The sequence below is a fragment of the Sphaerodactylus townsendi genome, linkage group LG03 (assembly GCF_021028975.2).
Source record: "Sphaerodactylus townsendi isolate TG3544 linkage group LG03, MPM_Stown_v2.3, whole genome shotgun sequence".
NCBI classification, from domain to species: Eukaryota; Metazoa; Chordata; class Lepidosauria; order Squamata; family Sphaerodactylidae; genus Sphaerodactylus; species Sphaerodactylus townsendi.
This window is the reverse complement of record NC_059427.1, coordinates 3266534-3287114: the sequence shown is the minus strand read 5'-3', so window position 1 is coordinate 3287114 and position 20581 is coordinate 3266534. Positions and strand designations below refer to the sequence as shown.

General features: G+C 45.8%; 4 protein-coding genes across 5 annotated transcripts in view; 1 reads left to right on the top strand and 3 right to left on the bottom strand.

Moving 5' to 3' along the window:
* The window catches only part of TAP2 (transporter 2, ATP binding cassette subfamily B member), a 1062867-nt gene that overhangs the window by 46348 nt on the left and 995938 nt on the right, over window positions 1–20581 (bottom strand). The gene's annotated exons all lie outside the window — the stretch shown is intronic.
* Window positions 1–20581, top strand: part of LOC125428531 (zinc finger protein 708-like) — a 1111878-nt gene that overhangs the window by 264089 nt on the left and 827208 nt on the right. The window lies entirely within an intron of this gene.
* Window positions 1–20581, bottom strand: part of LOC125428548 (zinc finger protein 420-like) — a 472581-nt gene that overhangs the window by 435696 nt on the left and 16304 nt on the right. The window contains 5 exon segments of the mRNA XM_048488843.1: window positions 1107–1196; window positions 3386–3434; window positions 3611–4031; window positions 4075–4119; window positions 5531–5596. Of these exon segments, the coding sequence (XP_048344800.1) occupies window positions 1107–1196; window positions 3386–3434; window positions 3611–4031; window positions 4075–4119; window positions 5531–5580 (655 nt within the window). The 5' untranslated portion in view covers window positions 5581–5596.
* Window positions 7889–20581, bottom strand: part of LOC125428662 (zinc finger protein 436-like) — a 19154-nt gene continuing 6461 nt past the window's right edge. The window contains exons 2-7 of one of the 2 annotated variants that reach the window (XM_048489153.1): window positions 17001–17472; window positions 16689–16728; window positions 13320–13387; window positions 12987–13113; window positions 9285–10532; window positions 7889–9098 (exon numbers count right to left, since the gene is read on the bottom strand). In XM_048489153.1, the coding sequence (XP_048345110.1) occupies window positions 9091–9098; window positions 9285–10532; window positions 12987–13113; window positions 13320–13387; window positions 16689–16728; window positions 17001–17405 (1896 nt within the window). In that variant the 5' untranslated portion in view covers window positions 17406–17472 and the 3' untranslated portion in view covers window positions 7889–9090. Of the gene's footprint in view, window positions 10533–12986; window positions 13114–13319; window positions 13388–16688; window positions 16729–17000; window positions 17473–20581 lie in introns of both variants that reach the window. The other variant, XM_048489152.1, reaches the window with a different exon arrangement.

Here is a 20581-nt window from a genome sequence, read left to right as displayed (position 1 = left end):
GATTCTTCCTCTCTTGCCTCAGGATCACAACTATCCTTGTATCTTGATTTCAGATTTTTTCCTTCCACATTTCTGTCAAATCCAGTTTAAATACGGTTATTGTCTGCAAAAGTATGGTCTGTTTGTTCAGTGATACAAAATGCAGAAAGGTAAGAAGGGAGAACTCTGAAGTGCAAAGAACAGGCAGTTGTGAACCAATCAGAGAAACTCAAATATCAAATCCCAGTGACCTTTATTGTATTTGCATGGCTTCTTCTGGATTTTCCACTTGTTCTACAATCTAAGCCCAACAGTATCATTGTGACATACTAGGAATCTTCACCGTTGAATTCTCATATTCTTATCCTATCCACATCCAATACTAATTTCCAACCCATCCAATCCTTTTTTCTTACCCTGACATTCTGACCTGATCTGCTTACTGATTGCACAAAGTTTCTTTTTATCGGTGGAGTGCTGTGTGGTTTCCGGGCTGTATGGCCGTGTTCTAGCAGCATTCTCTCCTGACACATTCGCTTTCTTTTTATCATAGCTATATTCTGCCTTGAGCCCCAGTTAGAAAGGCAAAGCATCAATGAAAATTAGTTGATAGTAGAAAGTGTGATCAAGTCACAGTTGACTCATGGTGATCTCATAGGGTTTTCCAAGGCAAGAGATGTTCAGAAGTGGTTTGCCATTGCCTGCTTCTATGTGGTGTTACCTAGCTTAACAGGGGGAAGTATTTCTTTGTGGGGTTAGCACTGGGGAAGAATGGTTTGGAAAATACGTTGGGGAAAGAGCTTAGCTTGGCAGAGCAATGAGGTCACTTGGCAATGCTTTGGGGAGCTCACTTGGCAATGCTTTGGGGAGAGCAATTCAGCTTGGCAATGCGAGAGGAGGCTAGGTTGGGATCTTTGAGACTATGTATACGGGGCGGAAATGACACCTCCGCAGAGTAACACAAGGAGTCCAAATCAAGTTTAAAATGTTTATATAAATTTGGTTTCAATCAAACATACAGTAAGATATGGAGGCACATACATACAAGTTCCTAGAGATATAAAAAGGTGGGAAAAAAGGTTTGGATGATAGAGTGGGAAGTGGGAGGCAGCAGGGTGATACGTTACCTAATAGTTCCAATGCAGCAGTCGAAGAAGGCAGGGACTCTATGCCAGCACAGAGATCCCGTAGAAGGACGATATCGTGTCTCACACCAACTTGACCAAGGGAGATTCAGGTTAGAAATGAGCAATGAGCTTAAGGTGAGCAGGACTTTTATAAGGCGGATAGCTGGTTTGGCGGGAAAAGAGACCCTTTGCATTAGGTTTCGTTTCTTGCATCTGTGCTGGGTTGCAGGGCTGAGCTAATTAGCAGCTCTATCTATTGTTCTAAACCCCGGGGGTTGGTAGCCAATTGTTCCTTGATTACATTAGAAGCACCTTGAATAGGTGGCCAGCAGGGTAAGTCTCTGGCTATTGTAATTTTGCAGAGGCAGCAAGATCAAATCAGGGATGGGAGCACTTAGGAGGTTTTAGAAACAGCTGAAGGGGAGAAAAGTTGTAGCATCTCAATTCAAGGTGCAGTGCACATTTGCAATTCCATTAACTGTAGCTCTGGCTTGGGTGTGGACATCAAGGGAGCAAATGAGTAGCAAGCAAACTCTCTACTGACTGTGTGCTGTTTTTCCAGACTTGCTTTTAGCCTGTTTCATCCTGCTCCACACCATATATGGCTGTTAGCATTAATATAAATCAGAAATATATCTCACGTATATATTATATCCCTAAAAATCTCGGATTGAATGCGTGTTCTGAGATGTGGGGTGGAAGGGGAACGTAACAGTGGGCTGAGAGTGTTCTGACAGAACTGTGACTGGCTCAAGGTCACCCAGCAGGCTTCATGTGGAGGAGTGGGGAATCGAACCCGGCTGTACAGATTGGCGTCCCCCTCTCTTAACCATTACACCACACTGGTTCTCAAGATTACATTACAATGCAGGTATTTAGTTCCATTACACACTGAACCATCCCAACCGACTTAATCCCTTTTGCACAAAGAACTATCTGGTTTAGGGAAATTTAGCTATTCGTCATCAAAGTTCACACCAATTACCAGGTCCTTAATGGAAGTTGGACTGTATGGGAAATGGCTCTGACGGGTAAAAGTAGCCAGAGGCTGGATTTCCTTCTGATGGGAGAAATCCTCTTGTAATTCTTAGAAAGGAGGCTGGTTTAGATTCAGCTCCAGTTAGCATAAATGTCAGTTTTCAGTGGAAACTGAAATTGGGTACTTCAGCTTCCTCCTACTATACAGAATTCTGCACGGGCTCTGAGGAACCACTACAGCCTGTGATCAGATTTGTTAGTACAACTGTATTGCTACACCCCCCCCCCCCCGGATATTTGTATTGTTGTTGTTGGCTGCTTTCCCCAGTATTGTATTTGGCTTATATATAATAATTGTAATTTATCACAGAATATCATATTCACAGACAAATGATGTCATCTTACCAGATATGAGTATTTACAGGACCATTTTTTGACGATGAAATTACCAGGGCTTTTTTTTTACCAAACACCCATACCCTGCGTGTTAATAGCTTGTAACATAGAACACAGTTTTCAAACTACCCAACTGCCACCTTCTACCACCATCGTTTTGAGGTTTGTGATTCCTGGACCCTCCTTCCCTGTTGAAAACTGGGCAGCAAAAACTGCTTGACTTAAGTTACTTTTTGGATATTCATCCCATTCTCCCCTGACACAGTGGCCTCAGAATGGCTCAGAACATTATAAAAACAATAAAATTATAATCCATAAAATTCTAATAAACAATAGTATGCTAAATAATACTGCAGCATAAGAGCTCCTGAAAGCATATAATTTGGTAATCCTTTTTATTGGCCCAATGCACCACTTTCCCAGTTTTTAACATGACTGATCATCATCACTGTGGTGGAGTGGTTAAGAGCAGGTGCATTCTACTCTGGAGAACCAGGTTTGATTCCCCACTCCTCTACATGAGTGGCAGAGACTTATCTGGTGAAACAGATGTGTTTCCACACTCCTACATTCCTTGGGTTAGTCACAGTTCTTCGGCACTCTCTCAGCCCCACCTACACCACAAGGTGTCTGTTGTGGAGAGAGGAAGGGAATGGAGCTTGTAAGCCACCTTGAGTCTCCTTACAGGAGAGAAAGGTGGGGTATAAATCCAAATTCTTTTTCTTCTTCATTTCAGTTTGGAGGCAGATTTGCCCTTATTTGCTTTACTGATTTGTCCAATTACCTGGCAACAATTTTAAACTGATTTTTCTACGTTTTTACTTCCTCAGATGGAATTTCTAAACTGTAGCCCACCTATTCTGAAGGAGGAAATTCGTTGGAAGCTACACCCCTTTCAATTTTACCTGGAAAAGCTACTCCTTGGTAATCCTCCTGGATGATTCTTCCCTGCACCTGAAAAAGACGTGGGGATGCGAGAAAGGGGAGGCGGATGAGAAAAGGAACAGGAAACAGGGTAGGGTGGGTTCAGAAAAGTGGGGGCAATCCATGGTGATTTCAAGGCGATCCTTGATCATATCCCATGACCCCCCGCCCCCGCCCACCATAGTTCACAGATGAATGCCTCTCACTTGCTGGTCCTGATTCTTGTCCTGGCTCAAGAGGAAGCCTTCTGCCAGGGCCACCGCCTGAGAACTGGACTCCGGCCCGCATTCTTTGACCCAGTTCCCCATATCTGGGGGCAGGAGGGCTAGGAACTGCTCCAGAATCACCAGGTCCAGCATTTCCCTCTTGCTGTGCCTTTCTGGCTTCAGCCACTGGCAGCAAAGATGGTGGAGTCGGCTGCAAACCTTTCGGGGGCCCTCGGCTTCCTGGTAGTAGAAATGCCTGAATTGCCTGCGTTGCACATCTGAAGGGAGGACATCGTTGTCTCCCGGGCTTCTCTTCATTGCTCCTTCCCACAGTTCCTTTCTGTTCCCAGCCTCAGGGGCACTGAGGCCTTTCCTTGATTCAGGGACAGCCGAGTCCAGCTCTTCCCTCATCCTTCCTTCCCCTCCAAAGAGCCTCCACTTGGACCAACAGATCACTTTCTTTCTCTGCCAGATTCTTCTGTACAGGCAAATGGTGGATCTGTGACCTCCTGCAAAGCAAAACTGATGTTGGGGTTCAGATTTTATAAACACACAAACATGCATCTATAATATGGCTCCTGCATCTGAATTAGAGCTCTGATTCATGAAAGACCATACTAGAATGAAGGGCTTTTCTCTTGTGGACTTCTGCTTTATGCTGCTACAATAGATAAGCACTGAAATGAGTGAGTAGGTAACAGGAGGGACCATGTAGCATAATTTCAGCAAATTTTATCTGGGAGACACAGGTTCGAATCCCCACCCTGCCATGCAAGCTAGCTGGGTGATCTTGGGCCAGTCCCACACTCTCAGGCGGACACACCTTACATCGCTGTTGTGAACATAAATTGGAGAAATGGAGAACATGGACAGCCATTTGGGTCTGAAGTACAGTATAAATGATGTTTAACCACTAAATAAGGGCTAAGAGCAGATTCGAAAGAGCAGCAGAAGCTCTCAAAGCATAAAGTAGTACTGACTCCGTAGGTTCCCGTTTTCCCTGCCCTTCTCTTTCCACACAGCAAACAGCAGCTGGGCTCCTTTGCGGAAATCAGTGGAGCATTGAAGGAGGTGGAGGACAGAAAGGAAGAACGGATTTTAAACCTGCCAGGGCCCCGACCCCCTGATTGGTTTCATAACTTTCCACCAGCTGTGCAGACAAGAAAAATGGGGCTTTTGAAGGCCACCTTCCATTAAGGTGTTGTTGATCTGCATAGTGTGCTTTGGTCTGGTTTGTTCATTGTTAGCTGCCCAAGGATTCATGCTTTATGCTGTGTTTGGGGTGGAGGAGGATATGTTGTATTTTAATTAAGAACTATGAATCTGTAGATTTTTATTATGCTTTTCTTTTTAAGCCACCTCAGACAAGTTCCTTAGAGAGGCAGCACAGAATTCTCTAAATAAATCATGACACAAATAGCAAAGTCAGACAATTTTTTTTTGGATACTTAAATTCAGAGACTGGACCTAAGGCAAGACAGATTTTTTTCTAGAAACCAAAAAAGCAAGACTTGAAGGTTTGCAGAAAAATATTTTTTCTTAAAATAAAAATAAAAATTGGGCGGGTTTTTTTTTTAAAAAAAACTCAAAACCAGTAAAAGGAGTGACTGTATCTTTAAGCAGTGGATTTCACAGTATTCCACAGCTCTGTTCTGTCAGAAAAAGCAACAAAGAGAAGCAGAGCCGTTTTCAGGCCTATTTTGGCCTTTGAGGGAGGGCACCTTGGCGCAGAATTGACTAGAGTAGCCACCTCCAAGTTGGGAAATACTGGAGATTTTATGGTAGAATCTGGAAGGTCAAGGTTTGCGGAGGAGATAGGTCTCAGTTGGATAGAATGTCCATCTTCCAAAGCAGCCATATCTGGAGGGGTATACAGGAAAATGTTAGGTGCCACCACACAAGTCCTCGAAGGTGTCCTATCATGCACGTAGACCTGGTCCAGTGGCTGGAACCACACAACTGGGCCACATTTTTCCTAGGCAGAAGCTGTCAGGGTGGGAAGAGGTAAAGTGGAAGACAGGGTGGCTGTTGGTTGGGAAGGAGATAGGGTTGCCAACTCCAGATTGGGGGGCGGGGGGAGCAGGGGCCAAAGGAAGGGAAGTTAGCAAAGGCCACCCAAGTGTGCCAAAGATAGCAAAGAAGATTTGCTGCCAGGGGTACAAAGCCAGAATTGCACCTTGGGTGAGCCATAGCACAGTGGAGACGGAGACCCCTCCCCCCAGCAAGAAATAGACCTGCAGGACGGACGGACGGACGGGGACACACACACACACACACACACACACGCCGCCTGCCCCACAACAAAGGTAGGTTGATGGGAAGGATGACAGAGGGAAATGCCCAGAGAGAGGAGATTTTGCTAGAGAGTTTGGAGGTGCTGAAGGAGCCAAGAAGGGCAGAAGGTGTGTAACCCCCATGCCCAGAATGGGTTGGCCCAGAATGGGTTGACCCAGTAAGGGGTGGAGACTCGGAGCAGCAGAGAGGCTGAAAGAGCTCTTTTGCAGAAGAACAAGGCTACCAGACTCGGACCTTGATTTCTATAAGCCCTTAACACCTTGTTAAGGTAATTTCAATATTGTTGGGAACTACTGGGAAGGTAGTTGTTGTTTTTGCTGTGTTGTAAATGTTGGAGTTTATTGTTTCAGGGTTTCTTTTGTGGTTGTAATGGGTGAGAGTTCTCCTGGAGACCTTCATCATGTTGCAACCTGTTCATCAAGCCCTTGGAGTCTTCAGGAGTCGGCCAACTTGCAAAGAAGATTTGGACTTGGCAATATCAGTAGACTGTAAATAGAAGGACTTGAAATGCAACCTGAACAGGACCTTGAATTGTGACGTTAAATGTTGATGTTTTAAAAGTGTTAATTGTAAAGAAAAGTAAACCATTTTGTTGTTTAAATTTGGTTCTTTGCAACTCATTCCAGGTTCTGCCCCACAGAACCCACAGAAGGAGGTTACAGGTGCAGCAGAGCCCAGCTCAGCCTCCGGGCAAGGAGAGGAAGCAAGGCAGCTGCTGCCAGGGAGCACAAAGGGCGGGGGGGGGGGGAGGAGGCAGGGGTTCATGATGCTCAGTTAACATTTCTGCTTCCCTTGGTGGGTTTGGAAGGGGTGAATCTTGCAGGGCTTTTTGCAACACCCCAAATGCACCCACTTCCACCACCCCGACTCTCCCCCTCTCCAAACAAAGGAGATGCTTTGCAAAGGAGATCTGCTTTCATCGCTTACCTGTTTCCCAAAAACTCTGCCGCTGTCACCGCCACCTCCGTTTCCCCCCCCCCCCCCCCCCCCTCGCACAAATGCTGGCGGAAGAGCCCGGGCAAGTCAGGTGATCCTCTCTGTTGATGCCACTCTAGGAATTCAGATTCCTTCCCTTTAACCCTAGTGGGACTCTCTGCATTTGGCAAAAAAGGACTTTCTCCTCCCGCCAGAAGCTGCCTCAGTTTCCCCCAAGAGCTTCACTCTGATTTGCCCGCAAAGTGCAGCAAATGGAAGGCAGGATTCGAACTCCCTTCTCTCCACCCCATCCTTGTCCCTGAGAGTCGATGGAGGGATGCTTGAGGTTCAGTTTCTGGATGCAAAAGAATCCCTAGAGATGAGCAGGAAAAGATACCATCTTCTGATCCAGTGGAGGATGCATTTGCCGGGGGTGGGTGGGGTGTGGGTGGGGTGGGGTGGGGTGAGAGTCCCCTTCTCTGGCGGTCCTCAATCAGCAATAAAAGGCAATATGTGGGGGATGCTCAAGACTGTTCCTGTATTGAGTAGGGGGTTTGACTATATGCCCTTTGTGGTCCCTTCCAACTCTAGAGAAGAGAAAGAAGTCAGGCTCACACTGGCTCGACCCACACATATTCCCCAGGTGTCAGCCGTGCTGCTCCCTCCCAAGAGGAGATTTTGCTCTGTGTTGTGCAGCTTTGTTTTGGACGTGGGAAGAGATATTCATTCCCTCCCCCTCCAACTCTATGGGTTCTATACAGAAAAAATTCTGGCCAAGCTCACTGGCTCAAGCCACACAGACCATTTCCCAGGTGTCTGCTGTTCTGCACCCTCCTAAGAGATTTTGCTCTGCATTGCACAGCTTTGTTTTCAAGATGTGCACAGGAACAAGTAGGGCTTCGTGGCCTGTGGATCCAGTCCTTTGCTGCCCACAAGATCTCCTTGGCATGTTTCAGGGGTAAAACTGCAAGGTTAACATAGGAACCCTGTTCACCCCATCTAAGTTTGGTCTGAGTCTGGCTGGGAGCCACCTTGAGAACTGTTATGTCTCAATCATAAGGCGAGCAGCAAGGTTAAAAAAAAAGGTTTATTTACACGGGTTATTTACACGGATGGCTTCCACAGTAATACATAAGGCAGAAAGAGAAACCATACACACACACACTTGAATCTCTCAGCAGATGTCACTCCCACAATACAGAAGAAGAATGCTCTGTAGTTGACAGCTCCTGCATGGACCTGTGGCTTGGACTAAATGGTCTCCAGGGCTCACTGCCTCCCAATTCTTTGTTTCTACTTCTACCATTGACTGAAGAATTTCCTCTTAGAAACAAACTCAATTAAAATCTTAATAAAAATATACATCAATATCTAAAAGCACACATAAAATATCATAAAATGTATCATAAATAACTACAAGGCCTCGATTGCTAGGATCATACACAAAATATTCCAAAACATACACCAACAGACCCGACACATTTTGAGCCCACTAGTTCTTCTTCATAGGTCAATACACACCCCTAAGTACCTTGATTGCCCTCTTTTGTACTTTTTCTATCATGTCTTTTTCGTGTACAGTGACCAGAATTGCACACAGTATTTCAAATAAGGCTGAACCACAGATCTATACAAGCATTCAGATCTATGCAAAATTAGCCACCAGCTTCAGCATGATAGTGGGAGCTAGAGTGCCAAAAATCAGGGTGAGCAGTCAGTGCAGTCATCAGAAGGCCTGAATGGCTCAGGAGATTCCGGTTCAAATCCCAAATCTACCAATAACATTTGCTGACTCACCCTAGACTACTAACTCATTCTCAGCCTAACCCTTCTATCAGTTTGGTTGACATTAGTTCATTCAATGTAGCTGCTCCTGTTTAGGCAGGAGACAGAACTGCTCATTCAATAGGTAGAAACCATCGCTAAATATGGCCAGTGGGGGAAGCAAGGCAGAGAACTTAGTCCTGAACACATTAATCTATTAAACTTAATAGTCCGTTACCCCCTCCTTAATGTGTATTCAAAGGATAGAACAAATAATTCAAATTGCCCGTAAACTCTATTCCAAATATTATAGCTGAGAATTGAACATGAATTAACCAAGACTAGTTCAAACTTCAAACAGGTAGAATACAAGACTGATTAGCACAAAAACTCTCACTGATGATACTTGGAAAGGTTGGGCTTTAGTCTACCATCTTACAAACCTGGAAATATTTGTATGTTTTCTCTCTTCTGAGAATTCTTTGATGCAACACATGGTTTAGTATTTATGATACCGTATATACTGGCGTATAAGACTACTTTTGAACCCTGGGAAATAATCTGTAAAGTCTGGGGTCGTCTTATACGCCGGGTACGTAGTCTTATATGGCGAGTATAACCCAAACTCTATATTTTAACTGGGAAAGTGGGGGGGTCGTCTTATACACCCAGTCGTCTTATACGCCGGTATATACGGGTATCTCTCCTCTGTGAATTCTTTGGTGCAGCTTAAGATGAGCCTTTTGAGCAAAGTTCTTTCCACATTCCAGGCATTTATATGGTTTCTCCCCAGTGTGGATTCGTTGATGGCTTGTAAGATCTGAATTCCGAGCAAAGCTCTTTCCACACTCAAAGCATTTATGTGGTTTCTCCCCACTGTGAATTCGTTGATGTTTAGTAAGATCTGAATTCCGAACAAAACCCTTTCCACACTCTAAGCATTTATATGGTTTCTCCCCACTGTGAATTCGTTGATGGTCACTAAGGTGTGAAGTCTGAGCAAAACTCTTTCCACATTCCAAGCATTTATATGGTTTCTCCCCAGTATGGATTCGTTGATGGACAGTAAGATATGAACTCTGAGCAAAGCTCTTTCCACACTCCAAGCATTTATATGGCTTCTCTCCCCTGTGGATTCGTTGATGGCTAGTAAGATCGTAACTCTGAGCAAAACTTTTTCCACACTCCAAGCATTTATATGGTTTTTCACCAGTGTGGATTCGTTGATGTCGAGTAAGATGTGAACTCTGAGAAAGGCTCTTTCCACACTCCAAACATTTATATGGTTTTTCTCCAGTGTGGATTCGTTGATGTCGAGTAAGATGTGAAATCTGAGAAAGGCTCTTTCCACACTCCAAGCATTTATATGGTTTCTCCTCACTGTGGATTTGTTGATGAGTAATAAGTTTGGAACTGTGAGCAAACCTGTTACCATTTTGCAAGCATTTAGAAGATTTCTCCTCTCTATGAACTGAGTAGTGTTGCATAAGCTGTGAACGTTGAGCAAACTTTTTTCCATATGCCAAGCATTTATGTGTTTTCTTCCGTGTGTGGATATGTTGATGGGTAAGTGCTGAACTGTGAGCAATGCTTTTTCGACACTCCAAGCAACTGAATGTTTTGTCACCAGTGTGGATTAGTTGATGAGCAGCAAGGATCCAAATCTTAGCAAAGCTCCTTCCACATGCTAGGCATTTATGTGTATCCCCTTTGTGGAATTGATATCCAGGAACATCTCCCTTCAAAAGAAAGCTTGTTCTGCATTTGAAACACTTATCTGGTTCCTCATTTATGCTAAGTTTTCCTTGTGTATCAAATGTTTGGGATCCAGCACCTTGAGAAACGTAACGTTCAATTCCCGTCTTCAATTTTATTTCTGTGCTTCTTTTCTGTTCTTTTTCATCATATCTGAGGTCTCCCATAAACTTGTTCTGTAGACTATTATCCTCTGGAATAAAGAGAAAAGATGGGTAAGTCCTTCAAGCAAAACCAGAATCAAGTAATGAAGGCCATTAACTATTCTTCATAACAACTGGAATAATTTGAAGGGGAGGAAAAACCCTGCCCTGTTTTAACCAGCTGTTTATGCTTCCTTGGAGGGTAGTTCTAGGAGGGACAAGGTAGCCCAGTGGAACCTCCGTGATGAGAGGCAGTTTTTGCTGAAGAGGGATGCTTTGCGACTGGCTCCTGTTCTTGTGAACCTTCTAGGGACTCTAGTTCCGTGATGGTGTACCTGTGGCACGCAGAGGCCTCTCACCGGGCACGCGAGTGCGCGGGGTCTCCCCCTCCCCCATGCAGGTCGCCGCTGCCATTCCTCCTCTGCCCAAGGGAGGAGGCAGCCACTTTCTCCCTTGGGCGGGGGGGGGAATGGTGGCGGCAACCTGCTTGGGGCCGCCTGCTCTGCACTGGCAGCGAGAGCGAAGCGTGCTGAGCAGAGCCTCTGCCCAAGGAGAGTGCTACGCCCAGGCGGAAGGCAGCAGCACCCGGCCTGCTCGGGGCCGCCTGCTCTCCCGTTGCGGGAGCAGGCGGCGCTGAGCAGAGAACCCCTCTGCCCAAGTGGGAGTAGCAGGCCGGCCTCTCCCTTGGGCAGAGGGGAGGCAGTGCAGCACCGCTCAGCTGGGCCGCCTGCCTCCTCCTCCGCTAAGGGAGTAGGCGGCGCTTGAGCAGAGAACCCCTGCCTAAGGGGAAGGTGCTTGCCTCTCCCCTTGGGTGAGGGAGAAGCAGAAACTGCTCAGCCTGGGCCGCCTGCTCTCCCGTTGTGGGAGCAGGCGGCGCTGAGCAGAGAACCCCCTCTGCCCAAGGGAGAAGGTGCTTGCCTTCTCCCTTGGGCAGAGGGAGGCAGCGGCAGCACCGGCCTGCTCGGGGCCGCCTGCTCTCCCGTTGTGGGAGCAGGTGGCGCTGAGCAGAGAACCCCCTCTGCCCAAGGGAGAAGGTGCTTGCCTTCTCCCTTGGGCGAAGAAACGCTGGCAACACCGGCCTGCTCGGGGCCGCCTGCTCTCCCGTTGCGGGAGCAGGCGGCGCTGAGCAGAGAACCCCCTCTGCCCAAGGGAGAAGGTGCTTGCCTTCTCCTCGGGCAGAGGGGGAGGCGGCGGTGGCATTAACATCTGGGGCACCAGAGCTGGACACCCCTGCTTTAGAAGAATGAGGGGGTTACTCTGGTGGGTTTTCCGGGCTGTGTGGCCGTGGTCTGGTGGATCTTACTCCTAACGTTTCACCTGCATCTGGGTCTGGCATCTTCAGAGGTGTATCACAGAGGGAAGTCACAGAGGGTCAGAATTCAAAAGGACCTGGACAGATTAGAGAGTTGTGCCAAAACTAACAAAATGAATTTCAACAGAGATAAATGTAAGATATTACATGTGGGCAGAAAAAAATGAAATGCACAGATATAGGAGGGGGAGCCCCTGGCTTGACAACAGAACATGTGAAAGGGATGTTTAGTAGATCACAAAAATTGCTCGGTTATAAATCCTATCCCAGCCAGGTGCTTAGCAATATTGAACTCAAAATGTCATTTTCAATACGCATGTTTTCTGTTCAAAATGTCTATCATACTACATGCAAAAGTTGTTGAATGGACAGGGAATTTCAGAGGCGGCTGCAGTTTCCCAATTAGCTGGTGTCACAGGAAAGCATCCCTGTATGGAAAAGATTGCAGACTGGAAACTTTTTTCACAGACCCCACAACCCTGTCTCTTTACTGAGCAAACAGAATACTTTGGTGGTGGCTTAGAATTCGTCTTAGAAAGTCTTGGAAAGTTTTTAGAAGACTATCTGGTATCAGAGAAGAAGGTGGGGTGGGGGAGCAGAATGCTCCTAAACACATCAAGAGCATGGATTCTGCACAGCATCTCGTTATAAAGATGCTGTGCAGAATCCACTCAAAGTTTCTTCAAAAAAATGGGCTAGACATGATCCCATCCATTGCGTAACACGAGGGAAGAGGCGGATCTGGAGGACGCTCGCTCAGGCTCTGGAGTTCACCCGCTTCTTCTGCACAGACAGAGCAGCATCAGTGCCCTCCGCTTTGCCACCACCAGGCGCTCTTCTCTTTTGGCCCTTGCACCCACGAGGTCTCTCTCCCGCCTCCTTGTTTACACCCCTTTTCCTTCAAGAATGGCCCACATTTAGCTCTTTCAAAGTAGCGTGAATACTGCAAAAGACTCTGCTCCTGCAAACTACTGCAGATATTTTTCTCGGCACTCGAATAACGTCATTCTCCAGCGTTGCTGTTTCAAAGTATACAGCCATAATGTTACGATTGTTCCCGTTTTGCTTCTCTGTGTTTGAAACGTACTGCAGGGTCTGGTGACCCCCGTGAAAGGGTCGTTCGACCCCCAAAGGGGTCACGACCCCCAGGTTAAGAACCACTGATATAAATCAAAGGAAAGCAGATCCTTACCCAGAGAGGCCACAGTCTGATGATTGTTTTCCATGACTTCCTTGTGAAGTCTTTTTTGGTCCTGATCCAGCAGAGCCCACTCCTCTTCAGAGAAATGAATAGACACCTCCTCAAATGTCACCAGACCCTTAAAAGAGAAAAAACACGCTATCTTCCCAGATAATGTAACAATTTCTAAGGTCAATTCTGAAGAAATCTAATAAGATGTTTTTGTTTTCTATTGACTGAGCAGCACAGACAGCAGCCAAGGAAAAGAGATGGAGGGAGATCATCCCTGGCCAATGGAGGTTGGGGAGAGGCACCCAGGGTCAAGAGACAGAGTTCCACACTCACCCAATCAGACTGCATGGAATCTGCTTTCTCTCTGCCCCAAAGAGATGGCAAAGAATGTAGGGCGCCACCTGGATGGATGAGAAGGTAAATGGAAGGCATTCTATACTTTTCTGGTACTTTGAATTTCAGTTTTTTGGGAAAAATAAAATTCTTCCCCTCTTGGCTCAGGGTCACAACTATCACTGCATCTTGATTTCAGAATAGTTTTTAAATTCCATAATTTTGCCAAATCCAATCTTAATACGGTTATCCTATATAAAGGTGTGCGCTATCGTTCAACAGAACAGAATTCACAGAACTAAGGAAGAAGAACTCTGAAGTGCAAAGAACAAGCAGTGGCAAATAATGGACAGCAACTATCAAATCCTGGAATCTAATGGTGCAATGGCAGGACTGAAGGCCCCCTTACTATTGATGAAGTATCAACATCTTGACATACTGGCTAGGTGACACAGTGAGAGATGCCACTGATATTTGCAAGGTTTATTTGCAAAGTTTCTTTGGGATATTCCCCTATTCTACAATTCCTGCCCAACTGCATTTACTATAACCTACCAGAAATCTTCATTGCTAAAGTCAAATGTTCTTATCCTGTCTAATTCTATTCTACCTTGTAATCAGCTGGTTGTCTGACATTCTCATCTAATCCGATCTGGCCACTGTGATCCATGCCACGGTCACCTCTAGATTAGACTACTGTAACTCGCTCTACGCGGGCTTACCTTTGACCATGATCTGAAAATTGAAACTCGTACAGAATGCGGCAGCCAGACTCCTCTCCAGAGCAACAGCAAGGGACCGGATTACTCCGGTCCTATACCAACTGCACTGGCTGCCGATTGAGTACCGGGTCATGTTTAAAGTTTTGGTATTGACCTTTAAAGCCATTCGTGGCCTTGGCCCTGCTTATCTAAGGGACCGTCTCTCCCTATATCGCCCTTCTAGGCCCCTCCGTTCATCGGAGGCGGACCTACTGGTGATCCCTGGTCCCAAGGCGATCCAGCTGGCCTCTACAAGGGCCAGGGCTTTTACGGCTCTGGCCCCTCACCTGGTGGAACAGGCTTCCAGGTGAGATCAGGGCCCTGCGGGATTTACAAAGTTTCCGCAGGGCCTGAAAAACGGACCTGTTCTGCCAGGCGTTCGGCCAGCCGGGATGATGTCAACTGCCTAAAAAGAAAACATCTGACCTCCCATGGGTTCATAAAAAGGGGAATAGAATAGCTGAAGCGATCTATAGTTTAGTATTTTATGTATTTTAATTAAATTATATATACGATGTTTTAAACTTTTATTCTTGTTGGAAACCGCCCTGAGCCTTCGGGGAGGGTGGTATATAAATGTAACAAATAAATAAATAAATAATCTGCTTAATGATTATGTGATTTTTTCTTTTTTATCATATATATGTTTTGCCTCAGATCCCAGTAAGAAAGGCAGAGTATAAATACAAATCTTCTTGGGGGTGAAAAGGGCCATTAAGTCACAGCTGACTGAAGTTTGAACCCGTAGGGTTTTCAGGCAAGAGATGTTTAGAGGTTTTCTGCCATTGCCTGTCTCCACGTGGGCTGAGAGAAGTTCTGAGAGACCTGTGACTGGCCCAAGATCATCCAGCAGGCTTCATGTGTAGGAGCAGGGAATCAAACCTGGTTCTCCAGATAACAGTCCGCCTCTCATACAGAGGAGTGGGGAGTCAAACCCAGTTCTCCAGATGAGAGTCCTCCACTCTTAACTACTACATGATGCTAGCTCTCTAGATTACATTACATTCAATATAGTTCAGGTATTCAGTTCCATTCCACACTGGAGTACCCAGGCTGATTTAATTCCTTTTGGACAAAGAACAATCTAGTTTAGACCAGCTTAGCTATTTGTCAGCATGATGCAGTGGTTAAAAGCAGTGGACTCTAAAACTGGAGAAACAGGTTTGATCCCCCCCTCCTCCACATGAAAGGTGGACTCTCATCTGGTGAACTAGTGTTGTTTCCCTGCTCCTACACATGAAGTCTGGTGGGTGACATTGGGCTAGTCACAGTTCTCTCAGAACTCTCTCAGCCTCACCCTACCTCACAAGGTATGTCTGTTGTGGGGAGAGGAAGGGAAGGAGTTTGGAAGCCGCCTTGAGTCTCCTACGAGAGGGAAAGGTGGGTAGAAATCCAAATTCTTTCTCTTCTTGTCATGAAAGTTGAGAGCCAAATGCATGATGGAGGTGGGACTACATGGGAAATGGCTCTGATTGGTTAAAATAGCCTGTAACAGCAGAGGTGGGGATTTGCTTGGGACTGGAGAAATCAGCTTGTGATTCTTAGAAAGGAGGCCGGTGTAGGCACAGCTCCAGTTAACATAAATATTAATTTCCAGTCTTCAGTGGAAACTGGATCCACAGGAAACTGGGTGGGGGTTAAGTATTACTACAGCTTCTTGCTACCACAAAGAACTCTGCACAGGCTCTGAGGAATCAAGCTACAGCATAGGTAATATGGTTAGCTTCGTTAGTGCAACTGTATTGCTTTTCATTCAAATATCTCTGCGTTGTCGCTGTTGTGCATATTCCCCAGTATTGTGTTTGCCTTATATATAAAAATTATTGATAATAATAAGCACAGAATATCATATTCATAGAGAATGATATGATAGTGCCAAATATAAGTATTTACAGGATGATTTTTGGACAAAATACTACCAGAACTGGTAATATTTTTTTGACAAAACTTTCATATATTGTCAGAGGCTTTCATGGCCGGAATCACTGGAGTGTTGTGTGGTTTCTGGGCTGTATGGCCGTGTTCTAGTAGCATTTTCTCCTGACGTTTCACCTGCATCTTAATGTGGTCAGGAGAAAATGCTACTAGAACACGGCCATACAACCCGGAAACCACACAACACTCCAAAACTTTCATACCCTGGCAGTTAATGTCTAGTCATATAGAACACAATCTTGAAAGCATCACCATCTTTTTGAGCTTTATGATCTCTGGGCTCATCTTCCCTGTTGAAAACTGGGTAGCGAAAAGCTCTTGAGTTAAAAGTATTGGAAGTTACCATTTATTAATTAATTTTTATTTATTTGATTTTTATCCCGCTGTCTCCCGCCACAGAGAGCTCAGAATGGCTCACAATATAAAAACAGTAAAATTTTAATACCTGAAATTCTAAAAGAAAAAAATACTCCAAATTATACAACATAAGATCTTTAGAGGCAGCTTTGCCTTGAGTTTAGAAAAAACTTTGCCCGAATTTGCCTTGTTGTATTTGTAAAATTATATTGCAGCAATTTTAAACTGATTCTTACTTTCCAACTCAGAATTTCTAAACTGCAACCCACTTACACTCGAGGACATCCAATGGGAATGGCACTCCTTTCAATCTCACCTGGAAAAGCTGCTTTGTGGTAACAATTCTTCTCCTCCTCCTGAAACAGAAGAAGGGATCCCAGAAAGGGGAGACAGATGAGAAAATGAATTGGAAACATATGGTGGGTTTCTAACAAAGTTAGGACAATTCATGGGGATTCAATCCATTTTCCCAGTGGTTTGCAAGTTGATTTTGCTATTTCACACAGTAAAATCCAGCTGCAATGTGAGCTGAAAGTGGATTGAAAGTGCATTATTCTGCACTTCTGGAAAAGTGCCCCTGGTTCATATTTTATGCCCTCACAGTGCCACCTAGATGAATCCCCCTCACCTGCTGGTCCCAATTCTTGTCCTTTGCCTGGCTCAGGAGGAAGCCTTCTGCCAGGGCCACCGCCTGGGAACTGGTCTCTGGCCAACATTCCCTGACCCAGTTCCCCATCTCCAGGGGCAGGATGGCCAGGAATTGCTCCAGGATCACCAGGTCCAGCATCTCCTTCTTGCTGTGCCTTTCTGGCTTCAGCCACTGGTGGCAAAGACGGTGGAGTCGGCTGCAAGCCTCTCGAGGCCCCTCAGTCTCCTGGTAGCGGAAGTGCCTGAATTGCTGGCGCTGCACATCTGGAGGGAGGTTGTCTCCTGGGCTCTTCTGAGCTCTTCCTTCCCAAAGCTCCCTTCTGGTCTCAGAGGCATCAAGATTTTCTCCTGATTTGGGGACAGCAGAGTCTGCCTCTCCCCTCATCCTTCCTTCCTCTCTGAAGAGCCTCCACCTGGACCAATAGATCACCTTCCTTCTCTGCCAGATTTCCCTGCATAGGGAAAGACTTATTTTAGGATTGAGATTTCACAGACAGGCAAACATGTGAACGTGCGACTTCTCCCTCTGAAGAAGTGAGCTCTGATTCATGAAAGCTCATATTAGAATCAAGGGTGTAAGGCCTCTAGGCTTTTGTTATATTGGTAAGTTAGACAAAGTCTGAAATGAGTGGATAAGTAGTAGGAGGGAGTAAGTAGTCTAGGGGTTAGAATTTCTGGTTAGATCAGGGTGATGTGGGTTCGAATCCCCATTCTATAATGTCAGCCAGCTGTGTGACCTTGGGCCAGCCACACATTCTCAGGCTGACATACCTTACAGGGTTGTTGTGAGGGAAAAGCAGAGAAGGAAAGAATGTGGCAGACCACTTTGGGTCCTTTTTGGAATAAAAAGGATAGAAATTTATTTATTTATTTATTGTTTGGTTTTGTAGACTGCCCTATGAGATTTTTTTAAAAAAAGAAGAAGATAAAAAGCAGGTTCAAGAGAGCAGCATCAGCCTACAGAACACATATCAGTATGTTCCCTGTTCTTCTGACCTTTCGCCTTGCAGGGATCAAGCAAAAAGGTCAACAAAGCTCATCTACTGCTCAATAGAAACATTGGTAAACTATAAAAATTCCTGCTGCATTCACCAACCAGAGAACCCTTCATGGGAACTGGATGCCAATTTACATGGCAGGAAACAGGGAATAAGAGGAAGGCTTAAAGTCCCAGAGGCAGTGGACGGTCCCAATCCTGCCACAAACAACTGGAGAAGATCTAAACACCAGCTGGGCTTCTTCAGGGAAACCAGCAGAGCTGCAGAGTTGGGGAAGGAAGATGCTATTTTGAACTCTGAAGGGCCCCTACCCCATGATTGGTTTTGTCGCTTTTTACTACCTGTGCAGATGAGAAATCTAACTATGCAGACAAGTTTTAAGAGCATGGCAGGCCCAGTAAAAAGAGGCTTTTGAAGGGTACCCTTAATCCAGAAGTTGGTCTGGAAAGTGATATTCATTTTAAACCGCTCTATATTTTAATGCTCGGGCAAGTCAGTTGATCCTCTCTGCTGATGCCACTCTAGAAATGCCACTCTACCCTCAGACTGACACTCTGCAGTGGGCAAAAAGGGACCTTCTCCTGACTTCGCCCTGCCAGAGGATGCGTCAGTTTGCCCTGCGAACCTCACTCCAATTTCCATGAAAAGTGAAGCAAAGAGAAGCAACATTGGAACCCCGTTCCCCTCCCGGCTGTTTCGCCTCCTTGCCTCCATCGAGGGATCCTGAGCTTCACTCGGGGAGGAAGGGAAGGAGGCTGCTGACATGGAATCACTGGATGCAAAAGAATCCCTCCATATTATATCTACATGTCAGGAAAATACCATCTTCAGTTCCTTACAAATTGAATCAAAGCTTCTAGCCAGGCTTACTATCTTGACCTATGCAAAGTGTTTCCCAGGCATGGGCTGTGTTGCTCCCTCCCAAAAGCTTGATTCAGGGCGGTGCGGTGGGGAGATGTATTTCTCTCTCTGCCCCCACCCTGCAGTGTGCATGGGCGGGATTTGGGTGGCATCGTCTATAGATCGGCTCCTTCCCAGCCCACAATTTTTATCTGCATATTTTCTGAGGGTATGACTGAAGGGCTGATAAGGCTGGGGAAGCGGAGCAGGTCTGGAGCACTGGAGGGACTGGAGCACCTTCCTTATGAGGAGAGGCTGCAGCGTTTGGGACTCTTTAGTTTGGAGAGGAGACGGCTGAGATGGGTTTGATTGAAGTCTATAAAATTATGCATGGGGTAGAAAATGTTGACAGAGAGAAATTTTTCTCTTTCTCACAATACTAGAACCAGGGGGCATTCATTGAAAATGCTGGGGGGGAAGAATTAGGACTAATAAAAGGAAACACTTCTTCACGCAACGTGTGATTGGTGTTTGGAAGATGCTGCCACAGGAGGTGGTGATGGCCACTAACCTGGATAGCTTTAAAAGGGGCTTGGACAGATTTATGGAGGAGAAGTCGATTTATGGCTACCAATCTTGATCCTCTTTGATCTGAGATTGCAAATGCCTCAACAGACCAGGTGCTCGGGAGCAACAGCCGCAGAAGGCCATTGCTTTCACATCCTGCATGTGAGCTCCCAATGGCACCTGGTGGGCCACTGCAAGTAGCAGAGAGCTAGACTAGATGGACTCTGGTCTGATCCAGCTGGCTTGTTCTTATGTCTCCCTCTGGGTAGAATAGGGGTGGCAGCCCTTCTGAGAAAGCTTCCTAGGCTGCGTACTCCTGCCCTGACTCCAGGGACTAGATGACCTCTGAGGCTCCTCCCAATTCCCTTGGCTGAGGAGTCCCCTGCTTAGGACCTGGGCCACAGATACAGGAACTGCAAGCAGAGATTCAGATATTTATTTATTTAATTACATTTATACCCCGCCTTTTCCAGGAAGACTCAAGAAGACGGCTTACACTAGAAGCTGCACTGTAAATATAACCCTGCCTACATAGATCTCCACAGGAGAATGGAGGAGGGGATCAATATCAGTAAACTGACAGCAGCCTGGTGGCTTGGTAAACAAATGTGAAATTGCTTCATACAGGTAACAAACATTTAATATTAACACACTAACAAACTAAATTATAATGCCTATTAACATAGCACAGCTGCTGGGAATTGCAAGTGGCAGCGTGGTGTAGTGGTTAAGAACCGTACACTCTGATCTGAAGAATCAGGTTTGATTCCCCACTGCCGGAAGGGAAGGGTGGAGGGTGGAAAGGCTTTGCAACAGGGAACCGGTCGGTTAATAATAAAGCTCAGGAACTTATTCTTGCTGAACGGTGCAGAGGAGGGTGAGTCTAGATGGGGGGGGGGGGGATGCATGTGTGAATCCTGCAGGATTTCAAATGATTTTTGCAGCATCCCAAATGAGCCCCCCACCCCTTTGCATTATTTCCCTCTCCAAAGCAGGGAGATTGTTTGCACAGAAAACCTCCTTTTAACATTTCATTTTATTTTATGATTTTACATTTTATGTTTTTATTACTATTGATTGTTTCCTGATTGCTTACTAGACCTATATGACAATCATTAAGTGCTGTACCTTATGATTCTTGACAAATGTATTTTCT